Below are 19,251 nucleotides of genomic sequence, written 5' to 3'. Positions count from 1 at the left end.
TTTGTGTTTGTTTGTTGTTTGTTTTCAGTTTGGCACCATTTTCGCTATGCTTGGGAAACATTTTTTTGCACGTTTCCGCGGCACCGCACAAAGGCGCGATGGACGTCGTTTAAAATGTGAACATTCACGAGGTGCCGCGTTTATGAGGAAGAAACGCACACGGCGGGCGGGCGGGCTGGGAATTTGTTCGCTGGTAAAATATTCACGCGTGCAGCGAGAGAGGCACACACAACACACAACAATTCAATTAAAAGTGTGCCCATGCCGGCCGCGATAGACAGACAGGAATAAAGAAAAAAAGTGGAACCCACTGCCGCCGCCGCCGCTGAAGCCGCGCTGGGTGAGCTAGGTCACGTCAAGTGAAGGTCAGCAGGCGGGTCACGACCGAAAAGCAGTCACGAAAAAACCAACAACGAATGAATATAAGTCTCGACTGCGTTTGTTGGACAAAAAAAAGCGTTAACAAAGCATTTCACCGGGTAGAACGGAAAACAGACTGGTCCGTCACGACGGGAACAAGACGAGATTTCAATCTCAATCTTGATAAAATAGGAATTAGCATGTGAAAGGATGATATTGATACACTGAATAAGGTTATAAAATAATTTTTTAAGGCATACTAAAATTAAAAAAAATTGACAGCTTCGTTTTAAATCTGCTTTGCCAAAAACGGCAGGGTCGAGCGAAATGTCCAAGTTTGGTCGAGATAAAAAAAAGAGCACATTATTAAAATGCATCGGCGGTGCTCGGCGGTGAGTCCGGCGGGTGCTTTTCTCCGTGTGCTCCTTTTTAAATGAGGATAATTTGGCGCCGCGCCTTCGCCTTATGTAATTAATGCGTGATAAGAGCGCCAAAAGCACTATCGTCATCTCCGCGCGCGCTTAATATATAAATTGTATAATAAAGAGCGGCCGTGTAACACTTCCGCTCCAGCTTTTCTCACAACGCTTTTGCGATTTAATCAACAAGAAACGCGTTAATTTCTCTATAATTTGCACCAAACGCACGTGAGAGAGTTACAAAGACAATTTTTCTTGCTCTAAATTTTTAAATCATTTTTATTGGAGGTCGGCGTCTGGCCGTGACAATGGTCAGGGGGCACACCCAGTGAGTCAGGGCGTTTTACTTTCTCCCCGCGCACAATATCCGGCTTTCTGCAGTGCCCAGGCGTCGTCTATTGTGTGCATATGGCAAAAAGCTAGGGACTTTCCTCGCTCGCCTCAATGAACCGTGACCAATCCACAACGAACACAACCGACACTTTATCTAAATCAGCGCGAGCGAACATGCAAAGAAAGCAATCGTGTGGCGCTCGCAACGCTTCGTTGAATGCAAAATTGGCACTTTTTACTGGCGACACGCGGCGCATTTTACTTTCATTCTTTCAATGCTCAACAGAAATAAATAAATTATTGTTTCAGAGTTGTAAATAACAACATTAGATTCCCCGCCTCTGCTGGTTTAAACTAAATAAACTAAATAACAAATTAATCTTTTCATAATTCGTCCTGGTCCCGGTTCAACAAACACCCAAATTTTCACTGTAGAATTGATTGTTGACCTTTTCTTGCAACAAGGAAATTCGCGTTTGGTTGTTGAAAGTTGCGCAATTTTGCCGGGACCAGGACGAATTTAAATTTATTAACACTTTATTTCACAAAAACGCAACAATTCACGATGGAAATCTCATTCTTATCATTTCCGTGTGTCACAAATGGAATTTGGAAAGACCAAAAATGTGAGGGATTTGGCTCTGCGCTCGAATTTCTGGGATAGACAGAATATTTCACTCACTGTAAGGAGAGTAAGGAGGCGACATTCGGTATCAGGGCTACTACCCTCTACTATATGCACGTCAGTTTCACTGTCGCAACGCTGTAAATGTAAAAGGAGGACTGGCGGACGTCAACATATTTACAGACGGAACGCTTGGAACGCGAGTTTTCCACCTTTGCAGCGAGCAACGAAAGCCAAACTTCTCTCATTAGAGTGCAGACAGACCACCAGCTCACGATGGCTCCCAATGACCAGAAGCCATTCACCGTTCTTGTAGGCCCGGAAGACAAGATGCAGGTAGCCGCCGTTTATTTTTCCAGCTGTTCTCAATTTTAATTCGCGTCGTGCACGCAGGAATTTCCTGTTTCGAAATTCGACCTGTTTTCCAGCAGTACGTTCTTCCACAAAGTGAATGACAAAGATTCGAACGAGCCGCTCAAGATCCCGGATGCGGATCCAAAGCTGTTCCGGCACATCCTGGCGTGAGTTTTTGCCTTATTTTGTTTGGTTTGATGATTTTCAAGCGCAAATTGTGTGCCCGCAGATTTATTCAGAACCCCAAGGAGTTCAAGATGCCCAGTTTTAACAAAGTCGATGAACTGATCAGTCTGACTCTGATGGCTGAGAAGTACGAGGTGATTGACCTCTGCTCTTACATCGGCAAGAACCTCTCGGACACCATCGAAAAGACGGATGTGTGGCGAGTGTACAACGATGGGCGCGAGAGCGAAACTCTGGCCAAAGCGTGCGAGGCGATGCTGTGCAGTGACACCGAGTTTTATCTGGACAACCTCTACAAAAACAAGGTTGAGCCCGAGACTCTGGCCAAATTCCTCCTCTTGGACAACCTCAACGTCCACTCGGAGGAAGTGCTGATCAAGGCTTGCTTCAAAAACCTGGCTGCTAGTGACAGAAAAAGGTGATGTTTTTCCTCAAAAATTACCAAAATTTAACTATAACCCAACACAATAGGGATTTTTCCTTCGACTTTTGGCACCGGGGTTTTGGTACTTAAAAAAATCCAGTATATATTTAAGAAGCCAATTTGATTTTAATTAAATTCCATAATTATATCTTACAAAATGGTATTTCTGATACTATAGCGACCAAGTGTTGAAACAAAATTTCTGTCTTGTCCTGTTCTGAAAAATATTTTCTCGTCATGCCGGAATTCCAGGCAAGGGCAGGAATTCCTATTTCCTGTCTTGGAATCCGCTATATTGTATATAAGCCCTATGGTGTTTGAAGCCACTAACAGATGGCGCCACCGTATACTTTCGTAATAAATTTAATTTTAATTAATTTCCGCTGCGATTTCAGACTCAATCCTGCCACTATAAATTCTTTGACTGATTTAGGTTTTCAACACGACAAAAGAAAATATATTAACTAAAGAATGCACAGTGGCAGGATTGAGTTTGAAATTTGCAGCGGAAGTGCCTTAAAATTAAATTTATTGCGAAAGTATACGGTGGCGCCATCTGTTGGCGGCTTCGAACACTATACAACTGGGAAAATATCTCTTTGATCTGCCTCAAATCATTTGCAGAATAATATTAATTTACACGTACTACATTTAACTCGTAAAATTTTATTGTCTCTTTAAAATTAGTAATAATATTTTTTTCTAGTTGCAGACACGCGTTCCGCAAGTACCTCCTGCCAAACTTGCGACTGCAGACCCTGATGTTGGCAGACCTGAAAGAACTGTACGACTTCTTGTCACCGGAAGAAGCGCTGTTCCTGCTCAGCAAGATTCGCGACAAGAAAAATTCTCTGCTCACCCCTGCTGACCTGCCCATAGATCACGCTCTGTGTCTGATCGAGAAGAAGAGGAGGTTTGAAAAGATTCACTACCTCAAAATCATCAATGATGCAGATATCCTCGATCTGAAAGGGGTCGTCGTCGAGGGCAAGTTCAACCTCTTGAACCCTGGCGAGTACAAGTTCGTCTTCTCGTTAACGACCTTGAAGAGCATCGTGATCAAGGAAATCTTCGTCTTCACGCCTTTGGACCTGTCCAGGGATGACCTCGTTGCGGAGGATTTCGTGAGATACCTGCAGTGCAAGGAAAGCCATCACTGCTTCTTTGACGCCTGCAATATGGAACTGAAGGTCAAGGCGGATAACAAACACAATCAAGCTGATTTCAGCGAAATTACGCTTGACAAAGAGTAAGAACAAAATTATCATAAAATTGTATATTCACTTAATTTAATTTTTGTCTGTTCCAGGAAGCGCAAACATCGCATGAACAAATGGGTGCAGTTCACGAAACCGTTTTTGGCGCCGATGAATTCTCGCGTTACCCTTCAAGTGGTCCTGCGCGGGGGAGAGCGGTTCATGCGCCACTTGAAGACTGAACAAGCCAGCATTTTGGCCAACAATCATGATTCCCCCGCCAAGGAAGTCTTCGACAAAATCACCATGGAGCACTACCATAAAGAAAACGGCGGCGATTCATTCACTCGTAACGTCGATGGGGCTTTCACTATCTTCAAGGGCATCTCCTACAAGATCAATGAATGATTATTTTGTTTTTGCTGAATTTGTTTTGCTTTTGAGCAATAAAATTAAATTGCTTCATAAAATGTAGAGATATATTTTCTTTGTTTATGCAACTGACTCGGGGTGAAAAGAAAAATTTTAAAACTGTATTAGGACGAGTTTTGCGTAGCTTGAATTTATTTGCAGGCGCTTTAGAAAAAGCCTATATTTATTTTAGTTTTATAAATACACCAGTTGTTCGTTGGCGCCACCGCATATACTTTCTTAATAAATTTAATTTTAAGGCATTATTCCGCTGCGATTTCAGACTCAATCCTGCCACTGGGAATTCTTCACTTAATAATTACGCTTTCTTTTGACGTGCTGAAACCTGAAATTAGTCTAGCTATTCGCCGCAGAAACGTTGGAAAAGATTTTCTATTTCAAAAAAGAGTTTTTCACGAAGAAAGTGAAGAACGCACAAGTAGCAGAGTCTGAAATTGCAGCGGAAGTGCCTTAAAATTAAATTTATTACGATGAACACTAACAATAAGGGCTTACGCAACTCGTCTTATTAGCAAAATATATATAATTCAAACAATATCAAATTAATTATAATAATGCAGTGCCTGAAATTTAATAATTATTGTTGCATGAACACTATGGCCGTTTGAATTGATGGAAAATAGTTGAAATTCTCGCAGCGCAGAAATGCCAAACTCGCTGAGAACGCATGATTTTTTCACCACACACTGGCAGATCTATGATTTTTTGCTGTTGATTTAGACTAGCAAAATAAAGAATCATTTGTGAGCGTGCTTCTGTGAACAGGAGACGAAATCCTCTCAATGGCTTCCACTGACGTAGATGAGACGATTCCCATTTATTTCGGCCCAGAAGACAAACGCGAGGTATGATTCCTGAAAAGCTGGATTTTCAAAGTGTTAACCTTTTCCGTGAGAGCAGATAATTTTTGTTTCAAGGCACAACCTGTCGTCCTGCAGCGTCAAGTTCTCTTCTTGGGCGGGGGTTGCCCCTCATTATAAATTCACCATCACAGATTCCAGGCCTGTGCGACTCATTCTGCAGTAAGTATTTAAATGAAAATGCTTTTATATCGGGCACCGTTTTCATTAATTAATTTCCTGCTTACAGTTATGCTCAGAATCCCAAGGAATTCCGACTGCCAGAAATGTCAATTTCTGACATTATTAATGTAGCAAGAGTGGCCGAATCGTTAATGGTGCACGACGACCTCTGCAAATTATTAAGAGAATCGCTTCCCGAGATTATCAAAAAGGACGTGTGGCTGCATTTTCTAGAAAGAAATAAATTGCCAAAAACTGTGGCCACTGTGTGCGAGAAGATTGTGTGCGACGACCCAGAGCAACAACTGTTCAACCTCCTCACGGCCAACATTGCTTTGAGCAAGCAGGTTGTTATGGGAGAGTTCTTGACTCTAGACATGCTCAGCGTTGACTCGGAAGAAACACTGATTATCGCCGGCTTCAAATTCCTGAATGAATTGCGTGGTGGGATACAAAATCTTGAAGAATACAGGTGACTTTTAAATCATTAATATTATATTAATGACTCTTTTCTTGGAATTCAAATAAATCCTTTTTTATTTTTGGCGAACATAATACATAGAGTCAAGCACTGTCGCTCAACAAGCCTTAAAGACCGTCTTTGACGAAGTTTCTGAGCACACCAATCGATTCTTGAGGGTCGAATTAGGTGTAGTGGATATTTTTCCGACCAGAAAAGTGCAGCGCGACGTGCGAACTTTTTTCCCGCCAAAACAATATGAACTGCGCATGCGTCAGAGTTGGTTAGAGCACTTGCAGAGAGACCGCCTTCTTTGTCAGATCCAGCCATGCGCACTTCTCGCATAGTTTTGGCGGGAAAAATCGTTCGCACGTCGCGCTGGACTTTTTGGTCACAAAAATATCCACTTTTACCTAATTCGACCTTCAAGAATCGATTCGGGCGCTCAGAAACTTCGTCAAAGACAGTCTTTAAGCATGTCAAATTGAGATTTTTGAAAAAAGTGTGTGAAACCTTCAACAGTGTTACAGAATTTTAGCGTTTTTCAAACCCTTTTGCAGGACATACTACCGCACGTACTTTCTGCCCTTTTTGCGTCTTCTGACCTTGAGGCCGGGAGACTTGGCTCGTCTTTACCACATCCTGCTGCCGGAAGAAACGCTGTTCCTGCTGAGCCAGCTGCGCGACAACGTTCCTCTGCTCACCTTCAATGATCTGCCCATAAATCACGCTCTTTTTAAGCACTGCAAGGAATCTAAGAGGAAGCGTGCCCTGTATCGCTACCTGAGAGTCGTCAGAGACGAAGAAATCCTCGACCTGAGAGAGGTCGTCCGCGAGGGCGAGTTCATCGCCATGGACCCAGGCGAGAACAAGTTCGTCTTCTCGTTCGTGGCCAACGAGAACATCACAATCAAGGACGTGTATATCTTCTCGCCGTTGGACCTGGAAGTGGAGGACTTCGCCGCCAAGGATGTCATGCGCCACCTGGAAAGGAAGGAACACCAGCATCGCAACATCATCCGTAACAAGTGGAAATTGAGGTTGATCAGTGACTATGGTCCTTCCAAAGACAGGGTCTTCCTCGCAAATCAAAGGTTATATTAATTTATTAACCTTTTTTTTTAAATCTGTACGTATTTATAAAATTTCCAGGCATTCACTGCGGTTGAACAAGTGGATTACGTTCACAACGAACCTTTTCGTGCCGAAGAACTCGCGCATTTCTTTAGAAGTAGTTCTGCGCGAAGAGCAGTTCATGCGCCACGTGGTGGCCGAGCCATATAGAATTTTTGAGAGCAGCGGCGCCGAAACTAAGAAAATCTTCGACAATATCAACCTGGAGCATTTTCACAAGGAGGACGGGCCAACAACAAATGAGTTCAAGACTGTCACCAACGAGGCCTTCACTGTCTTCAAGGGCCTTCGCTACAAGTTAAATTAAAATTGATTTGGTACCATTAGCTATGCATAAAATTATATATATTTATTTAAATTTTATTCGATGACGACGGTCCTTTTTTCCAACTATAAATTAATTTTGTTGAATGACGATTGGCCTAAAATAAAATTCCTATGTATGAACTTCTTCGATTTTGTTTCTCTTTTCGCGTATTTAACTGCGATTAGTGTAATGATGCCGCTGTGGCAATAAATGTGAAGTGTTCGCGTCTCGCTGTGATGAATGGGCGGCAGTTAGCCCCGTCCGTGGGCCCCTCGCTACGGTGGGTCAGGTGCAAAACTTAATTTATGGCCGGCCGGGCACCTGCCTCTATCACGCACCCATGCATTTCGCTAATTTCTAGACTAATCGACCGGTGGGCCTGCCACTCTTGGACTACTTTTTTGCATATCCTTTTTCACCACGCGTTCAGACTTTTGGTTTCTTTTTACCAATAAATGAAATTAAAAATTCAGAGTTCAATCACCTTTGATAATTGTATTTGTGTCGATTGCATAAACGTGAGAAATTGAGCAGCATCCTTGACATTGGGCAAGTGGCGTCGCGGTCGGCGTCGGCACCCAGCGCTCCTCTTTGACCTCAATGACGCCGTACCGTTCAAGTCGTGATGCAACACACGCAGCCGCTCTATCGATTATACTAACTAACATAAGCTAATCAGCTAGATAAACAAACAAGACGCTTAATATGCCGGAGTAAATTTTATTTTATTGGGATTTCACGGGAATTATTTGCTCATTTTTTTTTCTCGAGCTCAGATGAGTGAATTCCGTCACAATTATTCCTGTTCGAATTCAAACTCGACACACAATGGTCCGAAATGCGTTTATGCGCCTTTTAAGCGGCATTGTAGGCAAATTTCAGCGCAGCACGTGAGGAAACAATGGGCGAGGATGAAGAATAGGAATGGAAAAGTGGTCGCTTTGCGCCGAGCTCGAGAGAGATGTGCGCGCGGCGAGGTGAGAGGATAGTGAATAATTAGCAGGCGAGCCATAACTGAGGCAGCCCCCAAAGTGGGTCAGCGCGCCGGTGGATCCGCCATGCATCAGCAGCCGTTTCTCGCTTCTCGCCGACTCGAAGAGCGAGCGAGCGAGAGAGGCAGCCGGAACTGCGTGGGAAGGGATGGAAAGCCTTGCTTGCTGTGTGCCACAGGTGGATCCGAATTCCAGATTGCATCAGGAGAAAGCAGCGCATTACAATCAATTACCGCGCCACTCGATCGACAACGCGCGCACCGGTTATGTCACGATTTTCTCAATTTTTGGGTCGGATTCGTCTTTTGTTTGTTCTCTACTCGTGATTTCGCTTGAATAACAAAATAAGTTGAAGATTATATCCTCTAATGATCGAGAGCAGGAAATTTCCAATTTTTTAAAAGCAAAGGGCTGGGTATCTCCCGGGGAGTTTCCCAAACTTGCAGTGCTGTGGTTTTTTGCGGTCATATTATTGAGAGGCAATGGGTTTTTGTTGACTCGTGGAATTTTTTAGTTTTTAAACATTTTAAATATAATTTTTCATGAGCACTAAAAATGTGGGAGAAACTACCTGAATAATACTCATGCCCAGCCCTGATTGGTGTTTGATTTAAGATGAAGATTTTCCAAAGGAATTGCTTAAGTCACAATTTTAACAAATTTCTTGAACAAATATTTGGGATCTGTCAGAGCTAAAACGCAGCTTTCTCGGCGTACATAGCGAGCTGTTTTTTATTTTTCAACATTTCTCCAGAAACGGTAATGCTCTCCTTGTAAATGAAAAAACCTTTTTTCACTTGCCTGCGGTCCGAGTAAATTATTCTTTATGCGTTCAGCGGCGCGGCGACCTTGCTTTTATTTGCTCTGCTGCACACCCTACCAAACAAGCCGGATTTTTCAAACAATATGAAGCAGTGCGGTGAATCAAAACGAGCTATAGATAAATTTCTAGTAAAGGAATAATTAAAAACTGTTTTAGTAGCATTTTGTCTACTCTTGAAATGTTTTAAAGTGGAATAATACAGGGCAACAATTAAAAATTATTTGAATTGTTGGATGCCATAAACAATTGATCGATAAACAATTTGTTTAACAATTTGCAATAAATAAAAACGGACCTTCCTACAATAAAAATTCAAATTTTGCCAATTTTCTCCAAAATTTACAGTGCTTGAACATATTTTCTTGGCATATTCCGATTCCTCTCGTCGAGATCTGTCCAATTGTGTATGCCACTTATTGGGGAAACTCTTGGTTTAGAAATTAAATCGGATTTCAAGTAAGGAGACAGCCATTACCATTTGAAAAGCACGCTAACTTTCCAGCAAATTTTCTCAAAAAATTGCACTGCTTCTTAGGTCAATTTAGGCTTTAACTGAATCCTAAGGGATGAGTTTATGCATTTTCCAGGCTTTTGCAGTATCATTCCTCTTTAAGTTAAAACCTAATTTGGTTACGTCATTTTGAAAATCATCTATCGTCCGGCGGGCGGCCTTGAAATGCATTCAAAAGTTTTATAGAGTGGTTGGTTATTAAGTGTGGTTCGTGTGCATTTGTATATTTACTAGAATGTGTGAAGGCAATTACGAAGAAAGCAGACGCGACGAGTGTATTATATTCGGGCTCACAATAAACCTTCTCGTCCTTGCGGTGAGAGCGAACGAAAGAACACACGAAATCAAACTATCCATACTTTTCTGACATGAAAGACAGCTCGCTCGCTCGCGTTCACTTCAACCTCAATTTTTCACATCAAATTTTAGGAGAAGCGTCGAAGCGAGAGATTACTTCCATTATATTTCGCTCGCTTGTGATGCTCTGATATTCACAAATAATTGAAAATTGTGTTCTGATTAAAACAATTAGAGAGGAATTGTATTAAATTAAATCAAAGGGACATATGGGAGTTTGGTGTTTATTTAAATTGAAAATAATATGAGCCTGATATACGCGGATGCTCGATCGCGTCTCCTCTGCTTTGCTTTGCGCCGGTCCATATTAATCGGTCTACTGCCCCACATACCAACGAGGGAATTTGTAGCGCCAAGTGAAAGGAAAATCGAAATAAATTAATAAACGAGTGCTTTTGATGTTCTACCTGCTCCAGGAGGAAGCACGCAAATAAATAAATGCACAGATACAGAAATGAGATACTGTTTTACGACCATGTGTGTATTGATATAGGAACGCTACATATTTTTTAATCGCTGCCGCCGCCGCGCTAGAAAAGCCTAGTATTCCGAGAGGTCGTAAAAAAGTGTGCAAATTGCGGATGCTGGAGTTTTGAGGTCTTCTCTACGGCTGTCAGAGAGCCAAGCCCTACAGCCGTTTATTTTAATTTCGTCAGCAGCTCTCTTCCGCGCCGTTGCTCTGTAATTAGCTTCCGAAAATTTGAGCAATTATTCGGAAATATCTGGAGAATCATGTTAGCAGGGCATCGCACCAAATCGAAACTATTTCTACCCGAAATGTCACTTTGCGCTTTTAATTAAATACAATTCTCACTTGCTTCTAACAAAAATGGCCATTTCAGGAATTCCCACGCACCATGAACAATAGAGATATGCGCTTTATATTTTAACCATCAAAGGGTTTAAGCAGTTTAACCCGCTTCTCATACTAACGTGGAGACGATTTTTTAGGTGATTTAATAATTTTTTCTGTGCAGCAGTGGCTGGTGAGCGTTGACCTTGACATTGAACGTGGCTTATTTTAGTATGTGAGTGTGTGTGTGAGCGCGAGAGCAAGGTGAATGTCACGCGAGAACGCGAGAGGCTGGACCTGTTTTCACGTGAAATTGCTTTCCAATGGCTGTGACCCGGCGCGCGGTGCACCGCCGACGTGATTATTATTATTATTTTTCTTTTTTTTTCGCAAATTGCGGTCTAGCGGATGATGAACTAATTGCCAATTATGCGCGCGAGTGTGGAAGAAAAAGGTTAAAAACCGCAATTATGCGGAAATCGTCGGGCCAGCCGGCCGGCCACCAACAGCTAGAATTTCGCGCGGCTCTTTTTCCTTAATTACTGTTTACATTATTGTTTGATTTATTGCTACTTGGCCTTCTGTAATTTTTCTCTTGACCGCGACTAGAGGTAGAGGATCGATTTATCTCTAACGCGAATGCGATTGCTCAAGGTCACTGACTTTTAAAATTTAAAATACTTGTTTAATGCACTTGAATGTATTTTTGGACGTTTTGAAAATCTTAAAAATCGTTCAATCGGGATTTTTATTATTTTTTTAATTGAAGACAATCTTTGACGAAGTTTCTGAGCTCACCAATCGATTCCTGAGGGTCGAATTAGATAAAATTGATATTTTTCCGACCAAAAAGTCCAGCGCGACGTGCGAACTTTTTTTCCCGCCAAAACAATATGAATGTGAGAAGTGCGCATGCGTCAGAGCTGGCTGGATCTGACCAAGAAGTTAACCGTACAGGTGGTCTCTCTGAAAGTGCTCAAACCAGCTCTCACGCATGCGCAGTGCTCGCAAATAGGTTCATATTGTTTTGGCGGGAAAAAAGTTCGAAACGTCGCGCTGGACTTTTTGGCCGGAAAAAAGTCGATTTTACCTAATTCGACCCTCAGGAATCGATTGGTGTGATCAGAAACTTCGTCAAAGACGGTCTTAAAAAACTGCACGGAGAAATAAAATAAATACATGAAAAATTGTATCTTAGAGAAAATGAACTAACTGATGATTTTATAACGCTATGCAATAAAAATGAGCTGCACTTATACTGAACGACTTGATAAACTAATTAACAACATTGAAGTCAAGTAGAGGCTATAATTAGCAAGTAAATAGATCGCGTTTGAAGCACCAGGTGTGCAAAGAGATCGTCTCATTGTCGGGGTGGATGCTGTTTGCTGTTTGCACTACACACATATTTTCCAGTCACAGGAAGGAATGAGAAAGCAAATGGTGCGTGTGCGTATGTGTAGGCCTGAGTGCGCGAGAGTGGCAATAAAGAGAGGACGGACTGAGCGGTAAAATGAATCAGAAAAAGATGTAAGGCAGTAGGTCAGGTGCGGCGATCGCGCAAGCGGCCGACACACACGGCTCACAGAAGATTAAAGATGCTGCGAACGAACACACCCTTGGCGGACACCGGTCTGTGTTTTGGCCGCGATGACCGCCAATTTTATTATTCCTCTATACCGCCGGCCACTAACTCTCGCCTCGCGGATGCTGCGCGCACATTTCGCGCCTCCGTGGCCCTTTTTCACGAAGAGAATTTTGGTCAGCAAAATTTCAATGAAATCGACAAGAATTCTTTTTGATGGGAAGAATCAAACGATTGGATTTTTTATTTTCTGAAATTTTCCTTTTGCAAGTACTATTTTAACCTTTTAATTTTTTTAAATTTAAATCAAATCCTCGCGTTTGTTAATTTAAAATCCCCCTTACTGAAATTGTTTAAAAAATTCAACTGTTTTTCAGCCTTAAAAAAGGCTCTAAATTCTCAATGCATTGACGTTAATTGTTGTTTGCAATTTCGAAATCGTATTTTTTTTTTGTAATTTAAAATATTCATCAGGCAGAGCCAGTTTATCCTCTGCTCCTTTCTAATTTAATTTAAAAATTAATAGAAAATTCACACCCAATTAAAAGTCTTCCACGGGACGGACACGGTGCATATTTATAATTGCGTGAGTTTGGCAGACGGCGGCGCGCTTTTTGATACAATCGCAGTGGAGCGCGCGCACGCCGCGTGAAAAATTATATAAAAATAAAAGTCGGACGTGACCGCAAATATTGCTGCAGAAACCGTGTATAATATGAAACTAGACGCGGCGCTGACTGCACGAACAGCACAATTCTCGCGATTATGAAAGTGATTTTCGCCAGCGTGCGCGCTCCTCTCGTGCTTTTTGCGCAAAACTGGAACTCGTGACAATTACTTACCGCGAAACTGTGAGCCAAATATTCGCAAGCTTTCAAAGAATTTATCTCTCGCAATAAGAATATTCCGACCAAGTCAACGTACAATTTTATTCTCTTTTGTTTATACGAGAAATATGTAATAATTGTCCTGCTCAACAGAAACAAAAGTGTGATTTTGCCAATCGAGTCACGTGCTGGCTGTGTTCTACGTTGTGCATTTTTCGTTTTGATTTCGCGTGTACGACACGTTGGCTAACAAAGCTTCTAAACGGTGCAGATCACCGTGTTCCTGTCATTGTTCGCCAAAGATTATCACCGAGCAAATTTCACCGAGGGTTTGCAAACAAACAAACAAACAAACAAACATCGCATTGATCTTGACAGAAGATGCGCTTTCAACATACACACGCATTGTTCCAGCCAAGACAATGCTGTACATACTTTTCAGATTTTTTCGAAATTTTATTCAGAGAAATATTCACTTTCGCTTGTTACTGTGCAACGCAGGGAATTTTTACCCAACAATTAATCGTTATACAAAAAATCCTGGAAAATTGTTGTTGCCAATGCATGAAGTCATCCTTTAGGATTAAAATAAAGCCAAAATTTACCTAAGAAGCACTGTAAATTTTTGAGAAATGTGGCTGACAAATAGTAAGGACTGTCTCGTTACTTGAAATCTTATTTGATTTCACAGCAAACAGTTTCCCTAAAATATTTCATACGCTGTTGGACAGATCTCGACGAGAGGAATCGAAATCTGCCAAGAAAATGTGGTCAAGCGCTGGAAATTTTGAAGAAATTTTGAAAAATTGGAATTTTTACTGTTAAAACAACAAATTTTTTATCAATTAATTGCTTATTACATCCAACAATTCAAACAATATTCAATTCTCGTCCTTTGAAACTGCCAAAATATCGGCTAGTAACAATCTAAAATAATTTTTTGGTTATACTTGTTTAAATCGACCAAAATCGGATCCAAATTCGATTGGAAGAGGCTCGTTAGTGAGGCATGAGCTGCGATGATGAGAAATGATTTTTTTTTCCAAAGTGCCCGCGGAGTCGCGAGAAACAGTTACCGAAAAAAGAATTCACCTGTGCTGCTCTCTATTCCAATTTGTGGAAGCCGCAGAGCGAGATGGAAATTGAAGGGAGAGAAAAAAAAACTAATGCATCCATCATCGGAATTTAAATGAGCGATTCGACAGGCGAAACAAAACGTGATACAATATTCTAATTATTCGCTACCCACTCCATTAATCAGCTGGGAAATGAAGAGTTTTCGTGTCCGATGCGCAGAGTAGTGAGATTTCTTTAGTTTGGTTCCGCACGTCAAAGTGCCCCAATTAATTTCTTAATGGGTCTTGTTTTGCGTCAGAAAGAAGATAACCTATGGCTCCGCAAATTAGCTTCAGCTCTCGAGGTGCTTTTAAACGGACATAAGACTCGTTAATTCAACGCCATAACTGTTCTCCATGAAAGGAATAATTAAAAACGAGACAGTGAAACTCTAAATTTGGAAATATATTTAATTATAATTTTCACAGCATTATTTTGTTGCCGTATTTTCGGTAAATTAGAGCAGTGTGCTTCAAAGATCATTTAATCATTTTGCCGTCTCAATCGCGCGCGCGCCTGTGAAAAGCAGAAAATGGACAATAGGTGCGCTTTCGTCTTATTTTACAATGGCTGAGAAATTCGTCTTCAAGCCGAAATAGAGTCACGTTCTCTAATTCCCGCGTGTGTCGTCGCGCGCGACAAGTGAAAAATGTGCAAAAAGCGGGCGTGAAAGTGCACTAATGCGAGAGATGCACCCATTCATTCCGCCGCCGACGTGATAATATCGAGAGCGAAGTGAATGTTCCATGCATTATCCCTCGAGTTAGCGGAGAAAATTCCGCAGCAACTGGAGCGCGCACTCTGCAGATATGCACTTAATCAAATTTTGCGCCGTGACTAGACCGAAATCTACGTCTAAATCAGCCATTCGGCCAGTAATACTTGTGAGAGAGCGAGAATAATTCTGTAAATTTAATTTTGTTTCTAAAAATAATGAATTATGCACGCGTATCATTATTTTAAATTGAATTGTTGGATGCAAGAAGCAGTTGATCGATTTAAAATTAGTAATTAATGAAAAGAAAACCTTGCTACAGTGAAAATTCAAATTTTGCCAATTTTCTCTTAAATTTCCAGCGCTTGACCACATTTTCTTGGCAGATTTCCATTCCTCATCTCGTCGAGATCTGTCCAACAGCGTATGAAACCTTTTAAGGAAACATTTTGCTACGAAATTAAAGATCACGTATTGTTTAATTTATTTGTTTTTAATTATTGATTCGACCAGACGGTGAATCTCAATAAGCTGCATTAATTTTATCATTTGTTCCTCTGAAATAATATTCATTTGAAGCTACAATCCGATTAAATGTGACGGTCAAGTGCAGCTGCTGCGGATGAGTTGCATCTATGTATTTAAAGAGCAAACCGCCCGCGGCCCAGAGATGCACTGTCCCAATTGTATAACTGTATCTCATTTGTGTTCTCTCTCTCTCTCTCTCTTTCTCTCAAGGCATATATTTAAAAGAAAATTTTACAATGGACGCACGCAATATTCATCACAGCTTGAATTTTAATCGAGTGTTTGATAGAGAGACAAAATATGTGAACCGAAAATATGCAGTTTGATTAATTAAGCGATGCGCACGCACCTGAGGACGAACTACTTTTTGACCAATCAATTTTATTTATTTAATTTGATAGGGATTTTCCGAGGAAATTAGTGCAATGGTCTACCTGCTGAAAATGTAGACTCATTATTTCACTGAAAAATTGAACATTTTTTTAGTTGTTGGATGCAGTAATCAGTTTATTGATAAACAATTTGCAATAATGAAGAAAGGGACCTTCCTACAGTAAAAATTCAAATTTTGCCAATTTTCTCCAAAATTTACAGTGTTTGAATATATTTTCTTGGCATATTTCGATTCCTCTCGTCGAGATCTGTCCAACGGTGTATGCCACTTATTGGGGAAACTCTTGATTTTTGAAATTAAATCGGATTTCAAGTAAGGAGACAGCCATTGCCATTTGAAAAGCACGGCAACTTTCCAGCCAATTTTCTCAAAAAATTACATTGCTTCTTTGGTCAATTTAGGCTTTAACTGAATCCTAAGGGACGAGTTTCATGCATTGGCAACAAGCATTTTCCAGGCTTTTCCAGTATCATTCCAGAATTTGCCATATTTCTAGAAAAATTAAAATTATATTATTTCTTAATTTTTTAAGAATTTTGCCGTGCATTTTAAAAATTGTCTTCTTATGGAAATTCAGTTTTTGTATCGATCCTGTGTGTCGTATTTATTTGATGAAGGCGCGTTGTGCAGCATGAAGAGGTTTCATTTTCCGTTTATCGAAGGCGCACCTGCCTTGAAGCGATGAGAAGCTTCCACTTGAGCAGTAATGGACCACATATATCAGACTCATAAAATTCATAATCCGCTGCTCTTTGTGCGTGTACTTTTATTTATTCCTCGCCCGAAGCCGGTGCGGTCTACTTAAAACTATTTGCATCTCTCTCTGGCTGCTGTTACTGCTGTCGGCCTCCTCTCCGCTTGGCAGGACGAATAAAAATGTATTTTATCAGCGTATTCAATTTACGTGTGTGGCTGCATGCCTCTCAATTAGCGTCTCCTTTTTCTTATTTTTTTCTCTTTCTCTCTCTCGTATCAACTGAAATAATTATATCGAGGAGCGAGTTTTTCAGTAATTAAGCGCGTATGTAACACGTATATGTACTTGTTCACTTACTTTTCATGCTTGCACGAACAGTCGGCAATAACGGGTTGCGTGCATTCGATTGTGAACAGCAGCGTAATTTAATATGGTACGTGCCAAAAGGAACACTTCCTCTTTTGCGCATCTGGCTCACTCAATCCTAAACGCATACATCTCACACACTTGTGATTGAAACAAAACAACAACTAACGTGGCTAATAATGGATTTTTTTATGACTGGATGATTTTTATTTTAACAATTGCTGGAAAATGTTTCTTGCTAATGCATGAACTCATCCCTTAGGATTCAGTTAAAGCCTAAATTGACCTAAGGAGCGCTGTAATTTTTTGAGAAAATTGGCTGGAAAGTTACAAATGGTAATGGCTGTCTCTTTACTTGAAATCCGATTTAATTTCAAAACCAAGAGTTTCCCCAATAAGTGGCATACACCGTTGGACAGATCTCGACGAGAGGAATCGGAATATGCCAAGAAAATATGTTCAAGCACTGCAAATTTTGGAGAAAATTGGCAAATTTTGAATTTTTACTGTAGGAAGGTCCTTTTTATTATTGCAAATTGTTAAACAAATTTTCTATCGATCAATTGTGTATGGTACCCAACAATTCAAATAATTTACAATTGTTGCCCTGTATCATTTATGCCAACAATCGAAACGCATACATAATTCACTTCCTGTTGTTGCATCTCTAATAATAATTATCATCGGGGACCCTCATGAGGTCGTCGGCTTGCGCCGATTGAATGAACACAAATAATAATCATTCTCGCGTTGCCTAATCGCAGAAACTTTCTACACACCCCCCACATTTTGTTGCACAAGTCAATTGACAATTCGCAGCAATCGTTCATTGCATTCGCCGTCTGCATTTTATTAATTGTGCGAGGATCATCGACGTGCGTGCGTGATCTGCTTTCAAAAAGGGAAATCATCCGCGCGGCGCGATGTGTGTGTTCTTGATATATATTTTTTTTCTGCCTTTCTCCACCATAACGCGCGCCGGCGGTCAGTGTGTGCGTTTGCCGATTTGTATCGCGCAAAGGACCAGTTTGCGGCATCAGCAGCAGCGACTGGACACACGGATTGAGATGTAGGCCATGCACCAAAACACACACACTCACACACATGAATACATTTTCCTAAAACTCATTCTCCGAATCTAGACTAGCCGGGCTATTTGAAATGACACCTGTATACAACTATAAATATAAATACCGCACTTTGTTATTATGCGCGTGTACTATATTTTATTTTTGGTTAAAGCCTGTGACCTTTTGCAGAGCAGAAGGTGAAAAATTGGTGATTTTTGCACGCCCAAGTTACAGCTTTTAACCATCAGATTTTCAAAACCTTCACACTGCTAGATTAGTCTCAACCTCTTCTAGATATTCGAAGTAGTTTAAGGGTGTCAACCCTTCAACCCCAGTTTTTACACTAAAAAAACTTAAAATTTTACATTTTTTAATTTTTTGCACCTCACTGCGTAACGGAATTAATTATTTATCACCCTTAAACCACTTCAATACTTCATGAGACATGAAGACCAGTAAAAATTTTAGTAGATTTTTGAATCTGCGACTCTTAAAACCTGAGATTTAGTAGTAAGCACACTTTTCTTTTATTATGCCAGTTCCGAGATGTATTTTTTTTACCAAATCTTGGATTCTAATCATCAGATTTACAAAAACTGCACACCGTTTGACTCTTTGTAATCTCCCTTAGATAGCTGAAATTTTTTAAAGAGTGTCAACCCCTTTTTAACCCCATAAATTTGAACTCCAAGTGAGGAGCAAACCACAAAAAATGAAATTTTTTGCATTTTTCATGGTGGATAAAGGGGGTTGAAGGGCTGGCACCCTTAGACTACTTTGGCTTTTTAGGGGAGGTTAAGACGAGTCTAACGGTGTGCGGTTTTTGAAAATCTGATGATTAGAAGCTGAGATTTGGGCGTGCAAACATTTTTCAAAAACCTGAAAAGCACCGATTTTTGTTGTTTTTTAATTTAAAAAAATAAAGATTAAATACTATTCCTGTTTTTGACATTTTCAACCTAATTTTAGGCGCCTTGTAAGATTGAAATTATTTTTTAATATTTTAAAATTAGTTTTTTTGAAAATTCAATTTAAGTGCCCTTGACATTTGAACAACGACTTTAAGGCCAATTTTTGTGCTTTACGATCAATCAATTTAAACTGAATTAGAAAAAAACTCAAAAATTTCGAAATTAAAAAAGGTGTCCGGGATTTCCTCAGTGGCGTTTTCGGTCAAATAGGACATAGTAAAAATCGTCAAGGTACTCGTCGTCAGACCCGTGCT

The 19,251-nt window shown here is 40.6% G+C and overlaps 2 protein-coding genes across 2 annotated transcripts; both read left to right on the top strand.

Moving 5' to 3' along the window:
- The first annotated feature begins 2,013 nt into the window (after positions 1 to 2,013).
- LOC135942522 (uncharacterized) lies at positions 2,014 to 4,305 on the top strand. The gene is made up of 5 exons (XM_065488664.1): positions 2,014 to 2,073; positions 2,131 to 2,258; positions 2,321 to 2,695; positions 3,408 to 3,950; positions 4,011 to 4,305. Exons 1-5 carry the CDS (start codon positions 2,014 to 2,016, stop codon positions 4,303 to 4,305), a joined length of 1,401 nt encoding a protein of 466 aa, XP_065344736.1.
- A 1,198-nt stretch (positions 4,306 to 5,503) lies between these two features.
- Positions 5,504 to 7,253, top strand: LOC135942519 (uncharacterized). The gene is made up of 3 exons (XM_065488661.1): positions 5,504 to 5,823; positions 6,372 to 6,905; positions 6,964 to 7,253. Exons 1-3 carry the CDS (start codon positions 5,504 to 5,506, stop codon positions 7,250 to 7,252), a joined length of 1,143 nt encoding a protein of 380 aa, XP_065344733.1. The 3' UTR covers position 7,253.
- Positions 7,254 to 19,251: the final 11,998 nt, after the last annotated feature.

Source organism: Cloeon dipterum, chromosome 4 (assembly GCF_949628265.1).
Source record: "Cloeon dipterum chromosome 4, ieCloDipt1.1, whole genome shotgun sequence".
Classification (NCBI taxonomy): Eukaryota; Metazoa; Arthropoda; class Insecta; order Ephemeroptera; family Baetidae; genus Cloeon; species Cloeon dipterum.
Note: the sequence above shows the minus strand (reverse complement) of the source record. Positions and strands in the feature narration are given on the sequence as shown.

What these genes read in the sequence shown, in the direction of transcription:
- LOC135942522 (XM_065488664.1), top strand. Translation starts at nt 2,014, where the DNA reads ATGGCTCCCAATGACCAGAAGCCATTCACCGTTCTTGTAGGCCCGGAA. An exon ending in GCTGCTAGTGACAGAAAAAG is followed by an intron (nt 2,696 to 3,407) that starts GTGATGTTTTTC and finishes ATTTTTTTCTAG; the next exon opens with TTGCAGACACGCGTTCCGCA. An exon ending in GAAATTACGCTTGACAAAGA is followed by an intron (nt 3,951 to 4,010) that starts GTAAGAACAAAA and finishes TGTCTGTTCCAG; the next exon opens with GAAGCGCAAACATCGCATGA.
- LOC135942519 (XM_065488661.1), top strand. Translation starts at nt 5,504, where the DNA reads ATGGTGCACGACGACCTCTGCAAATTATTAAGAGAATCGCTTCCCGAG. An exon ending in CAAAATCTTGAAGAATACAG is followed by an intron (nt 5,824 to 6,371) that starts GTGACTTTTAAA and finishes ACCCTTTTGCAG; the next exon opens with GACATACTACCGCACGTACT. An exon ending in GTCTTCCTCGCAAATCAAAG is followed by an intron (nt 6,906 to 6,963) that starts GTTATATTAATT and finishes TAAAATTTCCAG; the next exon opens with GCATTCACTGCGGTTGAACA.